Consider the following 20,136-nt stretch of genomic DNA (forward strand, 5'->3'; position numbering starts at 1 on the left):
ATAAAAATCCATTTTTTTTAATGCTCCTATTGTTGAGATTAAGAGTCACTTTCTTCCTCACTGATCAGACTCTGAAGTACAATGGGTAATCCAGTTCAGGTGGTAAATAACATGGCTATCCTGTAGGCTGGGATTAGTCTATTGGCATGTGCTTATGAGCAAATTATTTCAATAGGATATGAGTTCAGAGGGTGCCAGCTGTTCCATGTTATTTCCCAATGCGTATGCCTTTAAGCCTGTGCAAATAAGGGGCAGCTTAGCCATGTGATATTAAGACCCCATCAGCAGTGACCAATGCTGATGTGCCTATTTTACCTTGAGGTAACCTATTCTTCTGACTATATTCTAAAAAATGTGATGCCATATGATTCCTCAAAGGAGTAAAAGGCACAATTCAAAGTTGAAACACAATAAGAACTGATGCACAGAAGATGGGGCAGAGCTTCTAGGTTAGTATCCAAGGCAGGGGCAATATGGGCCTTGGGGTCAAAGGAAGATAAAGAGTTGCAAACCAAGGCCTGAAGATGACAACCTGTATTTTTAAAAGGAAACAGTAATTTTCACTGCCTTCATTTCAGAAGTTCATAAGTGAGATTTCACTAAGAAAATTTCCCCTAAAAAGCCTGAAGGGTATCTGGCCAAGCACCTTAAAAGCTCACATTGCTTGCCACTCATGGAAATCTTGGTTAAAATGCTCCATCTGTTCAGGTCAACTTCTTCACAGAGGGTCTAAGTACTCTGTGTATCTCAATCTGCTTCTGTTTGCAAAGATTTGTATTTGTTGGAGATACCAAAATAGTAAATTTAAGCCTACTGAGAGTAATCCTATCTTTCCTTTAGTTACTTTTCACAGGCTCTGAGGAACATGCATACTATTGCGCTGGGATATCCCAGAGCAATCCAACCAGATAGCTTTATTTATGCGCAGCAAGCAAAATGAAGCTACTTAATAGCTTAAATGAAAAGCTGCTCTCACTAGTCATCCCTGTATCTTTGATTGAGAGTAAGGCAAAGGAGCTATTTTCCATATGATACTTTTCAAGATAGACTATGAATACAAGGCAACATATCAGCAAAACATTAGCAATATTTGATCTGTTGTACATCAGATTACTCTGACATCAAGCAGCAATGTATGAACCACTATTGAAAGCAATAAGACAATTTATTAACTACATAAATTATCTTAAAGATGTGCCACAGAAGTAAATGACCATTTTAGGTGCTGCAGTTACTAAGGGAATTGTGATCAGAAGAAAAGGGAATAGGACAAGTAATTCTCTGCCATTTCTGGCTTTGCCAGAGGTATCTTTTAAGAAAGACCCACTGCTGCTTGTAATCTTGTGACTGACATTTATGTGGACACTTGCTGGTGCTATAGCACTCTGACCGCAGTGGAGGCTATGACTGCCAGCTGCCTATTTCCTCTGAGTTCACTCTTTCAAGCCTTTTGCATGTATGTTATTTCCCATCGAAGACAGCAGTGGAAAATAGTAATAGCTGAAAATTTTTATGTTCCCCAAAAACAGTACGTGTCCAGTGCGGAGGAAGCTAAACTGGCATCTTTATGTATATGAAAAAATCTCATCTGCTAGAGAAAAGTTAGCTGAAAAAATCTCTTTTTTGTACCTCCCAGCTTCTCTCAATGCCAAGGCCATATCCATTCACACTAACACCATGTAACGTAGAAAAGGTAGCAATTCCTTTTCTCTTTGTGGAGTATTATAGGTATCACTAAGTGACAGTGCTAATGGGAGATGCACAGAAATTGCATGGTGAATTTCAGGCAGGAGCAGTCCCAGCAGCTATGAGTAGAACTGCCTCTGTAAGGAAATTCTAGAGGTTTGCGTTCCTAAGGAGGAGATAATTTAAATTCCTTATAATTTAAAATGCTGATGCATGTGAATAAATTCAACAGGGAACTTAGGTTCAGCTTTACAGCACACTGTTTAGTGATCTGTTTTTTGATGCAATTCTTAGGCCTGGATTAGGTGCTCAGGCTCTTTGCTCAGCACATGAGTTGCCCACAACATGATTACCAAAGGCAACAGAGCCAAATCAGTTAGGAAATAGTGCCAAGAAAGGATAGAGAAAGGTCAGGCATAGATCCCCACCCACCTGTGCTGTGTTGAAGAGACAGTGTTTCCTTCTAATCCTCAGTGATGGATATGAGCCCTCTGTTTTTCTTACTATTATCAGTCTTTTTTTCTTCCCCTTTGCCCTGGAACAAGGAAGTGAAAGACCTGCAGCTAGCATACTCACCCAGATGGAAGAGGCTGGGTTTCAAACCCTACCTTTTCCTCAGGACAAGGAAGGTTTCCACATCCTCCCCCCTCAAGGTAACTATTCCAGCTAAGGGGGATGAGCAAACAACCACTTCTTCCCTTTCCACAAACTCTCTGACCCAGCAGGCAGCAGAATACCTGCCCGATTATATAAACCAAGCAGAGAACGCCTAGATGGCCAGTTCCACCGCAATTCAGATTTCAGCTTCTTGATTCAAGCTTTGCAGCTTAGGTCCTTTGGGAATTTAGGTTCCTCAAAGTTATGCAGAAGCTAAGTATATACATTCTGTAATGGTACACCTTCAAGTGGAAGTTACACAATTCAGCAGGGAACTTCGGTCTAGCTTTGCAGCATGCTATTTTACTGATCTCTTCTCTAATGTAATTTAGGCATTCATTAAACCCTTGTGGTTTTTAAGTCATGTATACCTTTGGTCAAATGATGTCTTGCTTAAACAAAAATCTAAGAACTTTCTGTGAGAAATCAACCTGAGGAAAGCTTTTAGTATTTAGGTGACTACTTTCAAGCAGGTGTCTACATAGCTAAGAGAGAAAAATGGATCAACATTGCCCAAACCAAGAAGATTTAAAAAAAGTTCGTTCACATGAATTCTGTCTAACAGGGTTTGTGCCTGTCTTGCATTTACCTCTTAGGTGAACCCATCTTAGTTCTGAAGGCCTGCTCCAAACCTACAGACTTGATTCTAAAGGCATTAAGTGTGAAAAGTGTGGTCACTTAAGTTCCACCTGCCTTGGTGTAAACTTGGCTGATGCATATATTTCACAGAGGTTATCTTGCTGAGGTGTATAAAAAATGTCAACACTGAGTCGGGGATGTAACAAAGCAAAACCTTAGTTCAGCATGGGTAATTATTCCTCCGGTAAAAACTTGTACATTCAGCCAATCAGTGAAAAAATATACTGCCATGAAACTTATCCAATCAATCAAACAAAGCCAGTATCATAACTCAAGCAAGTTGCTGTTTGATGTACTGAATTAACAACTTCACCTTACTAAAGTCAAACAACAAATATCACCTACACTCTTTCCAGTGTTCCCTGCCAACAAAGAGGAAACATTTTCAATTTTGTATGAATTGATCAGAATTGACAAGATGCCATTCTAAAAGCTTTAATCAATTTAATCCAATTTAGAGAAAAACCTAAAACAAATTTTAAGTAATTTTAAGTAATTTTAAGTAATGAAATGATGGAGGAAATCATAACTGTTCACAGATACTCTGTAGCCAGGAAATGAAGCCAAATTGGCCAGCTACACTGTTCATCGTGAGCTTTTCTCTTAGTGTTAGTTCTGAATGAAAAGAGAGGAAAGCCTTCAACATCTGAGTCATATTCTTATACCACACTGATGTCAAGCATTAATGTTACACATTTAATTTAATGAAACCTTTCAGTTCACATTTAACAAAACATGGCATATTTTGCTTAAATGAAACTAATTCTGTAACAAAATAGTTTCCTCAGGGAAACAATTCAATTCAAAAAATTTAATTCACTATCAAAGTTTCACTTTTTTATATCCAAAAATAATTTAGAATGCATTCTCCTGACATAATAGCCTGCAATGAAAGAATGATCAAAAGGGGCAATTACTATGTCAATCTAATAAAGCCAATGCAAAAATTTCCTTTATTTCAATAAACTTTGATTTAGGTCTTTGAAATAGTTCTTTTGTCTGTATGCTTCTGCTTCTCATTTCCAGGTTTTTTAATGAGAGGGAAGGTTACAAAACAGAGTTAGTGGACAAGCCATTCAAAGACAAGGCATTTCTGATGCTCCCACTGCAGCACAGGCAAGTATTTAAGCACGTAAGTGCCACATTTCTCTGCTGCATCTGAATGCAAAAGGATGGGGGCCTGCTTTGAGGAAGTGGAGAGCACACCACATTGCTGGGTAACCATGACAATGAGACAGCAGGAAGAAGAAATGTTTGCCTAAACAGCATCCAGTCACATAACCCCAGCATAACACCGCTCTAGTTAAACAGTATGCCAGAAGACTAAGGAGAGCTCTTAGTGTAGCACAGAAAATAAAATGCCCCCTCTTTAGATGTAGATGTGCAGGGGACCTTTCTATCTCCTAAACACATGTCCACGAGATCACCTGGATAGGGCAAAAATGTATTTGCACATGGGAAATAATACTGCTGTATTCAGCCACAGATGGGAGCAGATTATCAATGAAATATCATACTACCAAAAAAAAAAAAAAGATATTTTAGCCCAGCTGAGAATCTACCTCCCCAAAATGCCACCGTCAAGCTTACCAATGAAAATGATGCAAAAACAACAAGTTAGTTCAACAAAGTAATACATATCTTATTATTACAAAATATCTACGGGACATGGCAAAGTTAGGTGGCACTTTACAGAACACATTTGAGATGTAGGTTTTGCTCCATAAATCCTTCAGATCCATTTACGCTCGGTTTTTATTGCTTAAAAACTACATCCTGTTTGCCATCTGAGTCAGTAGTTCAGAGGGGCTGCACCTTGTGCTACGGCTTTGTGAACAGCGGTGGGAAGTTGCATTAGTCTGGAGCACAAAAGTGCCTTGTGGGCACCATTTGTTAATCCTTGAGGCAAAGGTGGAGCACATCAGCCACACTGTCCTACATTTTAAACCTTGCCAGAAGCCTGTGGCCTCTGCCCTAATTCACTTCTTGGGGCATCAACAAAGAAAGCCCCCTTTTTTCTTTCAGATGTTTTTTAGAGTCGTTCCCCTTCTTCCCTGTAAATCCTAGAAAGAACTCCCTCTTGCCCAGCTTTTTCCCCACCCTTACGTAGCTGCCCTGATACAATCAAGTCCTAAATTGTTTTAGGATTTAAACAGTCTTCAAAAATTAAATTAATCTGACTTCACTCCTTTTGATCCTCATAAGCTTTTCTCAAATGAGTCTCCTGCTTTATCAGTTACATAAGTTGTACTTGATATAATTAAAATGCTAAACAAACTTTTCCATTGAGAGCAGCTTATGGCTGACTGCATGAAATGGGTACTTAGCAGGGAAGATGCACAGAAACCAACTAACAGGGAACTAGGGACCAGTGAACTCCTGATATCCACAATATCAGAGATACTGAAAAGTGGGCAAGAGGCAATAAACACCCTGAGCCACTAAGTTATTTAATCCTCTCCCTCCCTTTCCGTCTGTGTTAGCTGATTTATGTGGGATGACTTGGTAGGTATTTCAGGAAATGAACTATCCTGTTTTGTCCTGTTTTGTCATGCATAATACAATAATCAACAGGATCAAATGAACTCAGCATCAAGCTGGGACCACCCAATCACAATGGTAGCAGAATTAAATATCATTAATAAGAGGGAGGAGTATAGAAGTATTTCGATCTGGGATGTGTTTCCTCTTCTATTAGCTGATCAAGACCTCCAAGGTTTGGCTTCTTAAGAGATATGGTCTACAGCTGATAAGAAAGGTGAAGGGATATAAGAAGCATTTTTCCACTGGGCACCAACCTAGCTGAGAGAAGATTTGGTTTGGAGACTAACTTTCAAAGAGGAAGAGAAAAAACTTAGTAAATCTGATCTCAGTCACCATTAACTCAACTGAAGGTTCCTCTAACTACCCCCCAGGCAACGCTTTCTTCTTATTTCAGTGCAAGATCACACAAGGGAGAAAGAATCAGAGACAAAAAGATTTTTCAAGTTGTCCTGGTTAGGCCAAAGAAATCAAACTATCTTCCTCCACAGTAATCTTCCTATTGGCTACCAGCTTACTTGTGCATATTCCACACACTAAGATTTTTGCCACAAGATCTTCTATTTTATTGAAATTCACTAAAAACCTGTCTCCACTCTGCATTAACAAAAGCAGCATGATTCAGTACAATGAACTCCCACTTCCCATGGAGCTTGTGAAAAAGGTCGATGTGCAAAACTGCTGAAGATTAGTCTCTTACATTGTAACATGCTTCCCTGCACCTTCCACTTTCTGATATATTGGGAAAAGGCCAGTAGAAACATTGGAATTTCAGTCCTGACTCAGTTTTATACTCTGTGATTTGAATGTCTCCCAGCTTTTACAATAGAGTTATAGAATATGAATTATGCTATTGCAAACAAAGTGTGGAACAACTACTGACATTTACAGGGATTTATTTACCATCTTTTGGCAAATAAATCATGTTTGCATACACTCTTTCTTTGAAAAAAACACCTTTTCTTTTATAGGCATATTTATTTTCTTCAATATTAAACAGTTAATGAACTTCCAAACTGCTAAAAAAAAAAAATCTGTGAACATTTTGGATAATAAACTCTTTTACCTTTTATATGCATAGATGATGCCTAACAGACCAGTCTTGATTTTTGACCAGAGCCATCTAGGAACATTTGTTACATTAAAAAATCATATTTTTGTTTCATTAATTTAAAAATAAATATGTTCTTTAAATTAACTGATTCACTAATAAAACATAGTGAAGTGGCAATATGTTTCCATAAAATACTAGTATGGTAAAAGTGCACTATTGAGGAAATCACCTACAAATGAGCTGAAACTGTCTATTTCTAAAACTACAGATGAATAAACTGCACAACATCCTCCTTGGAGTATTCAGCAGTTCAGATGCTTCTCCGAGTTTTATTTAAAACCCTTGAATCTCAGCAACTGCATATTTTCAAATAGTAGCTGTACTATATAGAAAGCCATAGGGAGGGAGATGCCAAAATGGACTAAAAATCATAGACTTTCCAATCAAAACATTCTTTTGGGTCAACATTACTTGCTAACTTTAAGCTAAACATATTAATCATTTCACTCAACCCAAAATTGCATTTTTCAGTTAATACATTAATTATCCCTCCAGTTTCTCACAACTTTTCTTGCATGCCCTGTCTCTGTATTTTACTTTCATATAGGGATATATCTTTCTCCCATATTTAGAAATATAGCTGCTCTCAAAGTGATGCTTCTGTGAAAAACCTCACTTGGAGACATCGTGATGTTTGATAGATTGGAAATTCTGTCCACAAAAGACAGCATGTGATAGCTACATGGTCCCTGAAGATGCTTTAGAAGGCACTCAATGGATTATCCATTTCTATTATAATGCAGACGTAATTATTACACATACATGGAACAAGGAACTGCATGTATAAGAAATCCCTGGCCAGTCAACTCAAGGAGAGTAAAGGAAAAAAATTAAAGGAGAAAACTTGAGAAGTCTGCTCTTTTCTTTTAGTTCTATAGAAAACAAGGGAAGGAATATGTGAACATTGAACTCCCTCACCTCAGTCTTTTGCCAGATCTACATATAAGGAAGAGGAGCAGAGAAGACATCAGTGTTACTCCATGGAAATGCTCCTTTTGACATGCAGAAGATGTAAATCTCAGAAGACAATTTTGACTTAGGATTGACTTTATAATCTACCTTCAGGGAAGCAGAAACCAGCCCAGAAATCTCACAGTGCAATACAATAGATAATTATTACATTCAGTTAAATTAAATGTAAAATACATATTTTGCTGTTCTGTGTTGAAGAGTGTTTTCTAAAATGTCAATAAAGGTTATAAAGAAATGAGCTGGTTGGTCTGTTCAACAAAGTAAGTGAATTTCCAGTTGCCATTTATTTTAAGAATGCAAAAAAAGAATCTGCAACATCATAAATAACATGGATTCTGTTTCTTATACTTTATTCTTGTAAAAAAGAGAAAAAAATAAAATGCAAGATAGCTTAGAATTAGGGCATTTGTTTGAAGATGAGTTGGATATTTCATTTTGTCTGCAGTGCTAATTATAGGCTTAAATTATTATATAAGTATTGATTCATGTTAGCTCTATGGCCCAGCCTCTGAATGGAAGTAACATAAATTTGGAATTAATCTTATTTTCGTGATGCATTTTTGATAATAAACATGATCAAGTCTAGGTGTACATTACAGTATTAAAATGCCTCCTTTTTAAACACTTGGTAGAATCAGTGTTACTCCTCTGCTATGGCATAGCTAGTCTGACAGTAAAAATGAAGATTTATTTTTATGTGGCTTGAACTAAAATGACTGATTTTTGATGTGTGCTCACTCTTAACTATTAACATTGTGTGCAATGGCAGTTTAAAAGTTTTATTTTCAAATAAACAGGCAAATGGACTGTTATTTCTATAAATATTAACACGATCATGCTGAAGCACTGGGAGTTTTCAGCCTGGAGCAAGGGGAAACCACAGATTTTCTGTTTATTTTTGTGGGTTTTACTATTTTAGGTAACATCAAGTCCTGGGTTGGAGATATTCTGATGGTTTTGGTCACTTTGAAGAAAATAGTGCCAGTAGTTTCTTAGCAAGTTAGGTCAACTTATGCTAAATCACTGAGTGACAAAAGAGTGTTCTCTGTGACAACAAAATACAGGCCATGTTCTCTTGGATGTCTATCTACAAATCTCTTTCAAGGAACCGAGAAGAAAACAATATGAAAACGGAAAAATGGTCTAGGTTTTGAGTTTCTTTTATAACTGGCTACTTTTGATGTTTTAAATAGGTGGATATAGACAATTTTTTTGTGTGTGAATTTCTTTTGAGTAATACCTCTCCTGCTTTTGCTCAGTCTCACTTAATGATAACTTGATTGTCTGTAGGTAAAAATGTTCTGGTTTAGATTTTTAAGTTGATTTTTGAAAGTACAACTTCAGACACCATGAGATGTCTCAAGTTTTACAAAGGTCTCACATTGAAATCTGAAGGTTTTTGCAGCCCTGAACTTTTTTTTTTTTTTTTTTTTTTTTTCCAAGCTCTGGTCAGTCTGAAACAGTTTGACCTCTGTATCTAATTTCTCTGCAGTAATAAAACCCTCCAATGAATGCAGAGTAAAATGATTAAAATAAGCAAATACAGAAAAACTAGGGAAGGAGAAAGCTAATGAACTCAATTGCAATCACTATGCTAGTATGGCCTTAACTCAAAGTATTGATTAAATATCTGAATAGTTACATCTTGTACTGGAATTGCTGAAGGCAAATGATGCATTGCAAAGCAAACAGAAGCTGACCTTTGCACGTTTTCCCATCAGGCTGCAGAGTAAATCCAACTGGGCAACTGCACCGTACCCCTGTCGCCGTATCCTTGCAAGTCCGATCACAGCCTCCATTATTGACAGCACATGTTTCTGCAGAAAGAGAAAGACAGAGAGAGAGAGGGGGAGAAAGGGAGTGTAATGAAATGTCCGGGGGTGGGGGAGATCAACTCGCTGGGGCAATATTACAACATTACAAAAGCAATCTAGGTTTAAGCAAGCCAACTCAAGCAAGCTCTCAAGGTCATCAGGGCCCATGTACTTGTTTGGACTAGTAAATCATTTCCACAAGCCATGATTTCTTTCTTCCCTCAAACTTGTGTTTGTATTATCTTTGGTCAGTGCTTTTGAACTGTCTTAGACAATAGGATGCGTTATTATATATGAAACATGTTTAAAAAGAAAAAAAAGTGATTGCCTTTAAAAGCAGAATCAAACATACAGTCTGTTTTGTATCTGTCAATGTCTAGCCAAAGCTTTTTAAGGTTCATTTTTTAAAATGATGCTGTAGACATAATGAACTTTAAAAACAGTAGAAAGCAGAGCAGAGTGCTAGACTTGGAACTAAGAATTTAAAATCCTTAGTTAAGAAAGAGTTAATGGAAAATGAACTACATACATCACTTTGACAAGAATCTACATGCCCAATCTGTTCTTACTGAACTACAAGCAAAAGGCATCTGGGTTTTGTCCACTTAAAGCTTTTTGCAAATTGAAAGGAGTTTGGAGTGGGTGGGAGGGCATAATTGAGGTCACTGAACCCATTCCAAGCTGTGTCATTGAAATTTCCCAGTGCTTGTAGTATGTAGAATGGTGGCTGGGCAAACACAGGCAAGAGAAAGCTGCAATACTTCTTAGCTTTTACAATAGTGGGCAATGACTACTAGGTACCACTCCATTAAAAAAAAAAACCCTTCAACTTTGTTAAAAAAATCAAAAACCCCTCCCTCATTGCCATTACATTCTGTTACTTGTGTGTGCACACAGGCACACCTTACATGTACATACACACGCATACACACGCACACAAATCTGTAATACAGATGAAAGGCAAGTGAAATGATCAATTTTCCTTAGATCCAGAGAAGAGAGTGGATATAAGGATGTCAATTTAGCAAGCCAGTTTAAACTGTGCATTTATCTGAAAAAGCATTTATTTCAGAGAGTGAGTCCTCTTAAAAATATCTTTTCTAGTTGCTATAGCTCTGATTAAATCAAAATATGCCCCTCCCCTGGACTGCCATTATTCTGCTCAGCTCACCTCCTTTTGACTCTCTCTAAAGAGGCTCTGTCATTACTTACTCAGATTTACAGACTTCTAGTGCTGAATATTCACAGTCTGTGTCACAATTGTTCTCAGTGGACAGGGTCTGACAATAAACTATAGGATATGCTAATGAGGAAATGCTTTGGAATAGTATATTGATCAAAATTAATTTACACAGAATAGGAAAGGTTTTATCTTTAAAATGGCTAGTACTTAAGAATTTTTATTTTAATGTAGCCTCTGCTAATGTGCTCAAGGTGAACTTATGCTGGCCTTTGGGAGCACATCATGGACATCACTGCTTAAAAAGTAGCAAATATAGTTTAATTCTTTTGTTTGTTTGTTTGTACTGGTACAAACATCTATATCAGTTTGGGAATACGCTGCTGGCACTTAAAAACGAACTGAAAGCAAGGGGCTGTGGGACACGGAAGTACACATTAGTAGCATGGAACGGAACATTCCCATCCATGCTTTACACATGCTTTATTAGATATATTTTATTAGATATATTTTGCTTTATTAGATATATCTTAAATTGTTTTATACTGTGTGCATATATGTGCTAAACACTAACATTGTATAAAAATGTAATTAATATTCAAATGTAATTGTATATAATTGCTAGCAAGCACAGCTAACAAATAGGTATGTTCTTAGGAGACAGCTTTCTAAAAATGTAGCTGATTCTGCAACTCCTTATCTTCAGATGAAGTTCTTGCTCACCTGTGTAATCAACAAAATTAAAGGGCCATTTTGCATGAGTACAGACCATTTAGGTGAGTAAAACTTGCAGGATCTGAACCGAACTGTTTAAGCAATACAGCTCTGATTTTCTTTAATTCCCCTGGGAAGAGCTTTTTTTTTTGTAGGTTTAACTGTTGAAACTACTGTTTGAAGAATTCTTCTATAAATTACAAGGCTGGCACTTCCATTTGCATCTGAATGTGTGTGTGCGCCCTCATGGGCCAAAATATTGAATGATTTTATGTTTCAGAGAAGGGAAAAAGTTTCAGCAGATTGACTATGACATATGAAGAATTCTTTATTGCATTCACCACCACGAGATGAACATTACTTAAGCAGTAGTACTTCTGCTTTCTGGATGATATCCAATGAAAATGAATAGACACAACAATTTTTTTTTCCCATGGTATGGATGACTGGATCTATAGGGTAAGGGTCATTCAGTGAACAAGAGTTATTTCTATGTATAAATAGAGGGAATCAAGCCAGCTTTCCTTATTTTCACAGAGATTTAGTAAAACAAACCGAAAACAATAAATACCCTTCAACTTTCCTGGTGACTCTGACTAAATAGATGACCAGCTCTAACAGAATGAAGATTCAAGTGAGCGAGGGGACATCTGAGACTACCTCTAACATTTTCAATAATCACAGAGATGTATTGATGAAATTCCTTAAACTCAAGGTCGTGAGAAAAAAAAATGGTAAAAGAAAGCAAATGTAAATAGTAGAATGTGGGAAAGAAGTATCACAAGCTACATCAAATAGAACTGCTGAGACCCGAATGCAACATAACCTGAAGTACACCTCCACTTCTGTTTCTGCTAGAAATGACTTCAACCCATTCTTTGTCTCACCACTATCACACTTTAGTATATATTTGAAATCCCAATTTAAGTTTTACATCTCAAATAAAGAGCAGAAGTAAATCATTTATTTGCAAGCCATTATTCTGGAGATGTTATACTTACATGGAAGGGACAAAATGAACATTCAAAATTTGAATCACATCTTTATGGGTAATGTTGATCCTATGGACTAGATTTTCCTCTGGTTTTGCCTTTGTGAAAGGTCACCTCAGCGTATCTATTAGTCTTTTTTGTTTGTTTGTTTCAGGCCTTTTTGACATATGTTTCTGATGTTTCTTACTCTGACTATGGAACAGAAAAAAGACTGGAAGACACAAAGTAGTGTTGGGAAACTTGACATTTTAATTCATTCTAAATTAAGATAAAGCTCATCATTTGAAACTGTTAGACTTTACTGTGAATTTAAAGTGAGACTTGCAGCCTGCTTACATCCTTGTTGAATTCCTTACTGAAGAAAAGGACATGTGTGTGTGTATGTATATATATACACACACACGGCAAAATGGACAACTTTTATAGTTTTATTGTGTTTCCACAGTAAGATCCTTATTCTGGAACAATCTCTAAGATATTGGCTCCATGATTCTATAGACAAGAGGTAACCAAAATCATTACCAAAATGATATGCCTGAATTTTATTAGATTATTATATTTATCTTTTTTAACAGCTTTAATTCCATTGGTACTATGAGATATGCTTGTTTCTGCATATTAAAATATCCTATTAGAAAGCATAAGCTTGAGGAGTCAGTCCTTCAGCACTGTATCAGGAATACTCAATAAGTTATCAGAGAATATACATGAGTATTCATTTAATATGCCATTTCAATGTCTGCAAGGGTTTAGCAGTGACAGGTAAGTCCTTCAGGTCCTAGACCTGCAGTTTTTGAACTAAACTAGAATCTCTACTGGGTGGCAATACAGCTTGGTCAATTTCTTAAAAATAAAACTGTCACCAGACAGGGCTTATTTGGTTTTGAATACTAATAAATGTCTGAAATTCTGAACACATTTTTCATCATGTTTCATCATGAATTTTTTCCAAAACCTATATTTCTGCTGTTTTAATGAAAAAGATAAAATCCAAATACTGAAAATGTAAGCCTCTATTCAAATCTGTTTTTTTTAAAGTGGCCTAGTATTTCATAAGGCCATTTAAAATCTGCCTCAAAAACAGCTCTGTCATCTCTATGATCAAAAAAACAGGGTATGGTTTTACAGGTTTTATTGAAAATGAGGGAAATCTTGGAATCTTTGTTGTTCACTCTGACAACCTAGGTCAATTTGAACTAAAATCCAAAACAATGTCTAGGAACTTACTTACAGTGTAAAGCCAAACAGACCCACACAACTAGATGGGACAAGATGGGACAAGATCTGAAGGTTTTTAAGTAATTTATGTCTTGGTGAAGTCATGCTCTGTAATCTTTGATACGTCATGAACACAGAGGAAGGTTCTTGATGACTGGAAAGAGGCAAACATCATACCCATCCTCAAGACAGGCAAGAGGGGACGTTTGGAGAATTCAGGCCAGCCAGCCCCCTATCAAACCCAGGAAGTTTATGCATCAAATCATCCTGGAATCTATTTCCAAACACTTGAAATACAAGATAATTTGGAACAGCCAGCATCAACCTTGCAAGGCCAAATCACACCTGATTAACATGACTGCCTTCTACAGTGACATGAATTGCTCTGCGGATAAAGGGAGGACATGAACATTGTTTGTCTTGAATTTAGCAAGGCTTTTGACGCAGTCTTCCAGAGTACTCTTATGGCCACACTACTGAGAGATGGAATAGATTAGTGACTGACAAGATAGTGCATCTGTCAGCTAATGATCCAGGGCCAACATCACTAAATGTCTTTATTAATGACCTGGATGATGGGATGAAGTGTACTTTCAGAAAGCTGATGTATGATATGAAATTAGAGGAGCAGTCAACACACTAAAGGGCAGGTCTGCTATTCAGAGGTGCACAGTAGAAGGATGAGAAGCAATGGACAGAAGATGCAAAATGAGAAATTCTGACTTGATATAAGGAAGAAAATGTTCACCATGAGGGCATTCAAACACTGAAGCAGATGCCCAGAGTGACTGTGAAATCTCCAAGCTTGGAAATATTCAGAACTCAACTAGGCACAGCCCTGAGCAACTTGATGCAGCTAGCCTTTCTTTGAGCAAGAGGCTGGACCAGATGACCTCCAGCGGTCCCTTCCAAACTATATGACTGTATGACTCAGTGGAAACTGATTCACATACCCTCAGACTAAGGATCTGAGTTACGCTTTACCTCGTTTATTTCTCATAAAGAATAGTGGAAAGAGGGTGAAAGGAAGTCTCACAGGGACATCAAGCAGCATATCAATTTCAAGAATAAACTCAGCATACTATTTAAGCATCTCTTTGAAGTCTGATACATTCATATTTCCAATAGGAAATGCTCCTGTTCCAAAAGCTCGAGCATGAAAATGGAGACCTAGATTTCTTCTCTAATTCTCCAAGAGCTGTGCTGTCACCCTTAGCAAATCACTTGCATTGGAGTTCTAGAGAAATGTTGTGCTATTTTGGTTTCCTCATGTAAAATAGAGGCATTATTTCTTATGAGATCTTTTGAAATTCATTAGAATACATGCTCCAGAAATGTAAAATACCATTTTTATGGCTCCCAATAATACAAAAATTATTAAAGGTGAGTTTTGATACCTCCTTCCTCTTAATGTATTTTTTGCCCTGATAATATTTATTTTCTCTTTAAATGTAAATATTTACAGGGATAAGACAATTTCATCTTCTCCATCCAGTCTAGATCTCCTACAGATTAATATAATAATGCAACAAGATTCGTAAGAGAAGTCTTTATCTAACAGACAGGTTTGTGTTTCCTTTTTTTCTTAATCAAAGTCAGTCATTTTGGGTTCACTTTAATTATGTTCTACTTAAAAAAAAAAATCCTATAAACTCTGGAAGGTGTACATGTACCTATATGTAAAACTCTGCTTTCCTAGACTCAGTCAACCTGTTAAAGCACTTGGCATGCTGTTCAGTGTGACAAAATTTTCCTTAAGATGATACCAAATTTTCAAATTATACTCTTAAAATATAAGATTTTAAAAACTAAGGATGTTGTATGTGAGTATAGGGAACAAAGTGGAGACGTAACAAAGGGATCAGTCATGTTTCTCAAGACACCTAAAATAAAATAGGTGGTTCTCTGATCTTTTCCAAAAATGCTGTTAACCAGTACGGCAGTCTCTGGTCATCACAATGCAGAGGCCTTATTTATTTTCCATCTGTTGATCATGAATGTATGACTAGAAAGACTGGAGAACAACTCTGAATGAAGGAGCTGTTTTTTTTATTAATGTGTATGTATAAAAATGCAAAGAAACTTTAATGGAAGACCAAAAGTGGCCAGCTGAAGTGAAAACAGAAGAAATCATACACAGTCTCAAACGAAAAGAGAGAAGGAAGCCACTAAAGTCACCACCTATGTTCAAGTAAGTTTGCAACAACTGCTGCTGTCTTAATTATCTTTCTCAAGGAAAGAGCATGAGAGAGAGCACAGTTTAATGGCAGCTCCTTCCACAGGAGTTGTTCTTGGAAGAGGAAAATGAAAAAAAAATGTGTACAGCTAATTATTTCCCTCTCCTCTGAATGAGAGAGGAAGGTTACACTGAACTCCTGTCTCAAGGCATTGTGCAGGGGAAAAGAAGAATTTTTGCAGCAATGTATAGGTAATAAAAGATTAGGATTGGCCCTATCTGTACATTTATAACATCAAACTCCAAAGAAAGTGAGATGCATACACTGCAAAAGGTACAGTACATGCCCTGTTCTCTCGTTTCAGCTAGTAATTAGTAACAGGTTTTGAAGGTAATTGCTGTTGGAAAAACTTTTTTTTTTTTTTTTTTTTTTTTTTTTTTAACTGATTCTCAGATTTAAAAGGCTATTGATCGGTTTAATGCTGTCTAAAGACACAAATCTGGGTAATGTCTGACTTTAAGACAAAAGGGAGTAGAAGAGATAGGAATCCCTCTAAACAGAGGTTTTTTTCCTAAGTTTTTCAAGCTTCTGTAAACTCTTCAGCTTGACATGGTAAGAGATAAGTATATCTGAAAGGTGAAGGGAGAAAAACGCTTGTTTCTCATACCTTGCTATGTTGCTATGACTGGCCAATATCAACACTGACACTAGTGCAAGTTAGAGCAGGCTAGCAGTTCGATAGCCCTTCACTTGAAGCATCCTAAAGCTCACTGTGTCAGCAAAACACGATGTGCTCAGGCTTTGCTCCCAACACCTGTACTACACTGGAAGAGCTTATTTTGAGCTAACTTTTATGCCAGTAGGAAGCAATTTGTGGTGAACTCTGGAGCTGTGAATTTAGAGTAGCTATCAGGTCCTATTAGGTAGATCATAGCTACCAGGAAAAGTTGTAGGTAATAATATTCAGTCTAATCATATCTGTTTCTATACATGGTCTGAATTTTATATGAGATGTGTACAGCAGCCCTGTCTGAATGCAGTATCTTATGCTCAAAATGATAATCTTAAATTCAGGGCTCAGACAAATGAACAAATCAGTGCTGGTGAGATTGACAGCTAAAGTCTGTAAGCTGAATGGCAGATTTACAGCACTCACCTTCGTTAACCAGCCCAGTATGACATATATGGACTATCTTAAAACTTTTTTTCTGAATGAGGTTTCTGTGAAGTAATATCACTTAGCAGCTGGAGTGGTGACAATGGTTAAACGACTGGCAATCTTTGTTCCTCAACAGATGCGCCACAACTAAAGTTGCTGTAAACTACTGATGTGTCTGAACCAAGAGATAACCTGCTTGTCTATTCTAAACACATAAAAATGAGTTGAATTGTCTGTATTTAACACAGTAAAACACAAATTGACTCTCCAACCTATGTATATAAAACAACGAAATTTACAGATTTCCTTGTGAAAACTTCACTTCACTTCATTTTACTTCACTTCACTTCACTTTCCCAAGTGAAGAAAGATTAAAGATATCTTTGAAAGAAAGCCAAATGCCTAGTAAATTTAAAGTAAGAGTATAGGAAAGCAGAGAAATGTCATGTTAATATTCATCAGTGATTCTCGCTAGCTATCATAGAGTTGCTACTCTCTTCTCATTTTCTTTATGTCCTGAACTGATTCCCCCAAAATTTTACAATATGTCTCACCAGAAGTCAATTGCAGAACCAGCCCTGTACAGAGCATAGGATGCCAGTGAGTACTATCTGCAATTCAAACTGATTTTTTTTTTTTGGAGTAATATTTCAGAGAAAACTGCCAGGAGTTGGTTGATCATATCACTGTAGCATTTTGAAGACCTCATATAGCCCAACACCTGGAAATCACTGTGCCATGTACTATTTAGTCACAGTTAAGAAGCAGATATTAAATGAAATGGTATGATGCTAAAATAACTTCTGTATAGAAACACAAGATTACAGTAAAAACATGGAAACCAGTTGTGCAGAGATGAAATTCCCAAAGTCAGCTCATCAGATTGTAAGTGAGAATGAACTTGCTGTGTTACTTTTAGTCCTACCACTCATATACTTATATTTGACATATATATGCTCAGATATTTTTACTTACTTCAGCATCATAGAGAGTCTCTTTCTCCCAGGAAGAATAGCCACTACACTGCTAGCCAGGGCCACAGTATGTTAGAGCAGTTCTCTGAGAGGGTCAGGCACAGAACTGTCAGCAGTTAGTCCTGCTCAGCTGAGTATCATTTGCTCCTTCACTTTCAAGAACACTAAATTCATTCATAGATTTTAATAGTAAAAGGTACTTGAAATCAAGTTAGCCCATAACTTGTAATCCACCCCCTTATTGCACACAGAAAGCTCTTTGCTCAGTTTGGCTCAGAGGTAGCCTGTATTGACATCTCATCTGTTCACTTCAGGTTGATATTGCAGCACAACCTCCACCAAATACAGCTCTTTAGTTATTGCAATGGATGCTGGGTCCTTGCGCAGGTAAACTCTTGCTCTTAATATGTATGTTACGTAGGGGAATCTTATGGAAATGGTTTTATAATCATGGCATCACTAGTTACATGTCGTTCACTTGTGTGACCATGCCTAAAAGCAGACTGCCTAACTGTCCAAAAGGCCAGTCTCAAATTCTAACCAGAAATGCACTGGCATTAAATACAAAAGTATGAAATGTGGAAGAGATTAGAATAGAACTCAGGAAAGGCAAATTTGTTTGGAAAAAATTCTGTTGATTACTCAGTTGAGCTTGCTTTTAAATAAGAGGAAGTATGCAGAGTAAGTAACAAGGCAATGACATGCGATAAAACTGCTGCTGCCATCCATAAAAGAACTTGCAAGTGGCAGCGCATGGAATATATGGTATGAGATCAAGGTACAGAGAAGAGCCCAAAAGGCAACAAACAGAAGGAGAAACTTAAACACACAATTACAATGTTTGAATTTTCAGTTAAGACACAACTATATCATTCTCATGTAAATTATGCTCTGTGATGCTGAAAGAACATTCAGAAGAGTATAATGAAAGAAACAAATAGCTGTGAACAGAAGGAAGGAGAAACTGAATGATCTGCCTGCTCAGGGAATGAAAAAGGTGAGACAGAATGAACATTCACTCTGTTATGCTTGTCTCCCCCGTTTCCCTGCAATTTCATGATTGGTAGAATATTATTTGCATGAAAATAGGATGAGAACACTGCACTGCCATGTAGTGAATGTGTGAAGAAATGACTAGGTGAATCCTGCAGTGAATCATGAGTCCTGCAGTTTTTGTTTTAGAAACATTCTATTCCTTATAAGGGAACACTGCATATTTAGGGAATTACAATCGATAGATTGGATCAGGCATTTTATAAACACTGATGAATCAAGTCTTATCCCTTTAAAATTGCACTGTTAGTTGTGATTGTGTTGCTCTCTCTAAACAGAGAAGCCAAATTTTAAAAAACTGAAATACTCTGAATACTGCTAAGGAGCATTATCTCCTGAATTGGGACAAATCCTTTGATCTAAAATTGAAAAGCAAAACAATGGAAGGTAGTGGTAGGAATTCTGGATAAGGTCAGAGTCTTTATCACTTGCAAAGAAATGAAGAAAAGGGATTTTTACAGGAAATAGCACACTATTCACTAGCTCAATGGATAGAAGTGATGATAACTCAAGATGAAAGGATATGCCCTTGGGAGAGAGAGAATGGATGAATGACCTCAGGAATTCCTTCCGCCTATTTTCTATAATTTCATATAGCAAAGTAAAACTGACAGAAAGAATTAAAGTGGGATCTTGATTTCACAATTAGTAACTGAGTTATAGATCCTCCTGGCAGTATGCCTGTTAAATAGCACATTTTAAATGCTTTATTCAGTAAAATAAAAAAAAGGTTGTGATGTATATAGAGTGGCACATTTGGCTTTCTGACACTGAGCATTTCTAAGTCAGATAAATGCCATTTATAGAAATAAGATATATTTTAAGTCATTTGAAAGAGTCCTAGGATGCAGTACAACAAAGCCAGGAACTGCAGTATATATTGAAAAAATTCTCTTCGTTTAAAGTAACCCTTGGTAGATTGCAACTATGATAAAAGTTAACTGCTTTGGAAGCACACTTGAAAACTTAAATACTACTTGTCCATCTCCATGGTGTTAGAGATGGGAAAACTGAGATTAGGATCACCTGGAAACTATTTCATTTTGAAAGAGAACCAAAAATCAAGACTGCAGAATCTATTTTTATTTTACATTGGAAAAAAAACAGTCTAAGACTTTTGGAAATTTTCTAATGGAAAACTAGAGATTATAACACTCTTTATTGCAATAGCTTGCTAGTTCAGGCATTACAGGGTATGCTGGAAACTCAGGTTCCAGTCTCTGTTCTTTTATGTTTATTGAACCTG

General features: G+C 36.8%; 1 protein-coding gene across 1 annotated transcript in view; it reads right to left on the reverse strand.

The window, feature by feature from the left end:
- Window positions 1-20,136, reverse strand: part of SCUBE1 (signal peptide, CUB domain and EGF like domain containing 1) — a 209,806-nt gene that overhangs the window by 63,822 nt on the left and 125,848 nt on the right. The window contains exon 8 of the mRNA XM_062570700.1: window positions 9,310-9,426. Coding sequence (XP_062426684.1) covers window positions 9,310-9,426 — 117 coding nt within the window. The remainder of the gene's footprint in view (window positions 1-9,309; window positions 9,427-20,136) is intronic.

The sequence above is a fragment of the Rhea pennata genome, chromosome 1 (assembly GCF_028389875.1).
Source record: "Rhea pennata isolate bPtePen1 chromosome 1, bPtePen1.pri, whole genome shotgun sequence".
Taxonomy (NCBI): Eukaryota; Metazoa; Chordata; class Aves; order Rheiformes; family Rheidae; genus Rhea; species Rhea pennata.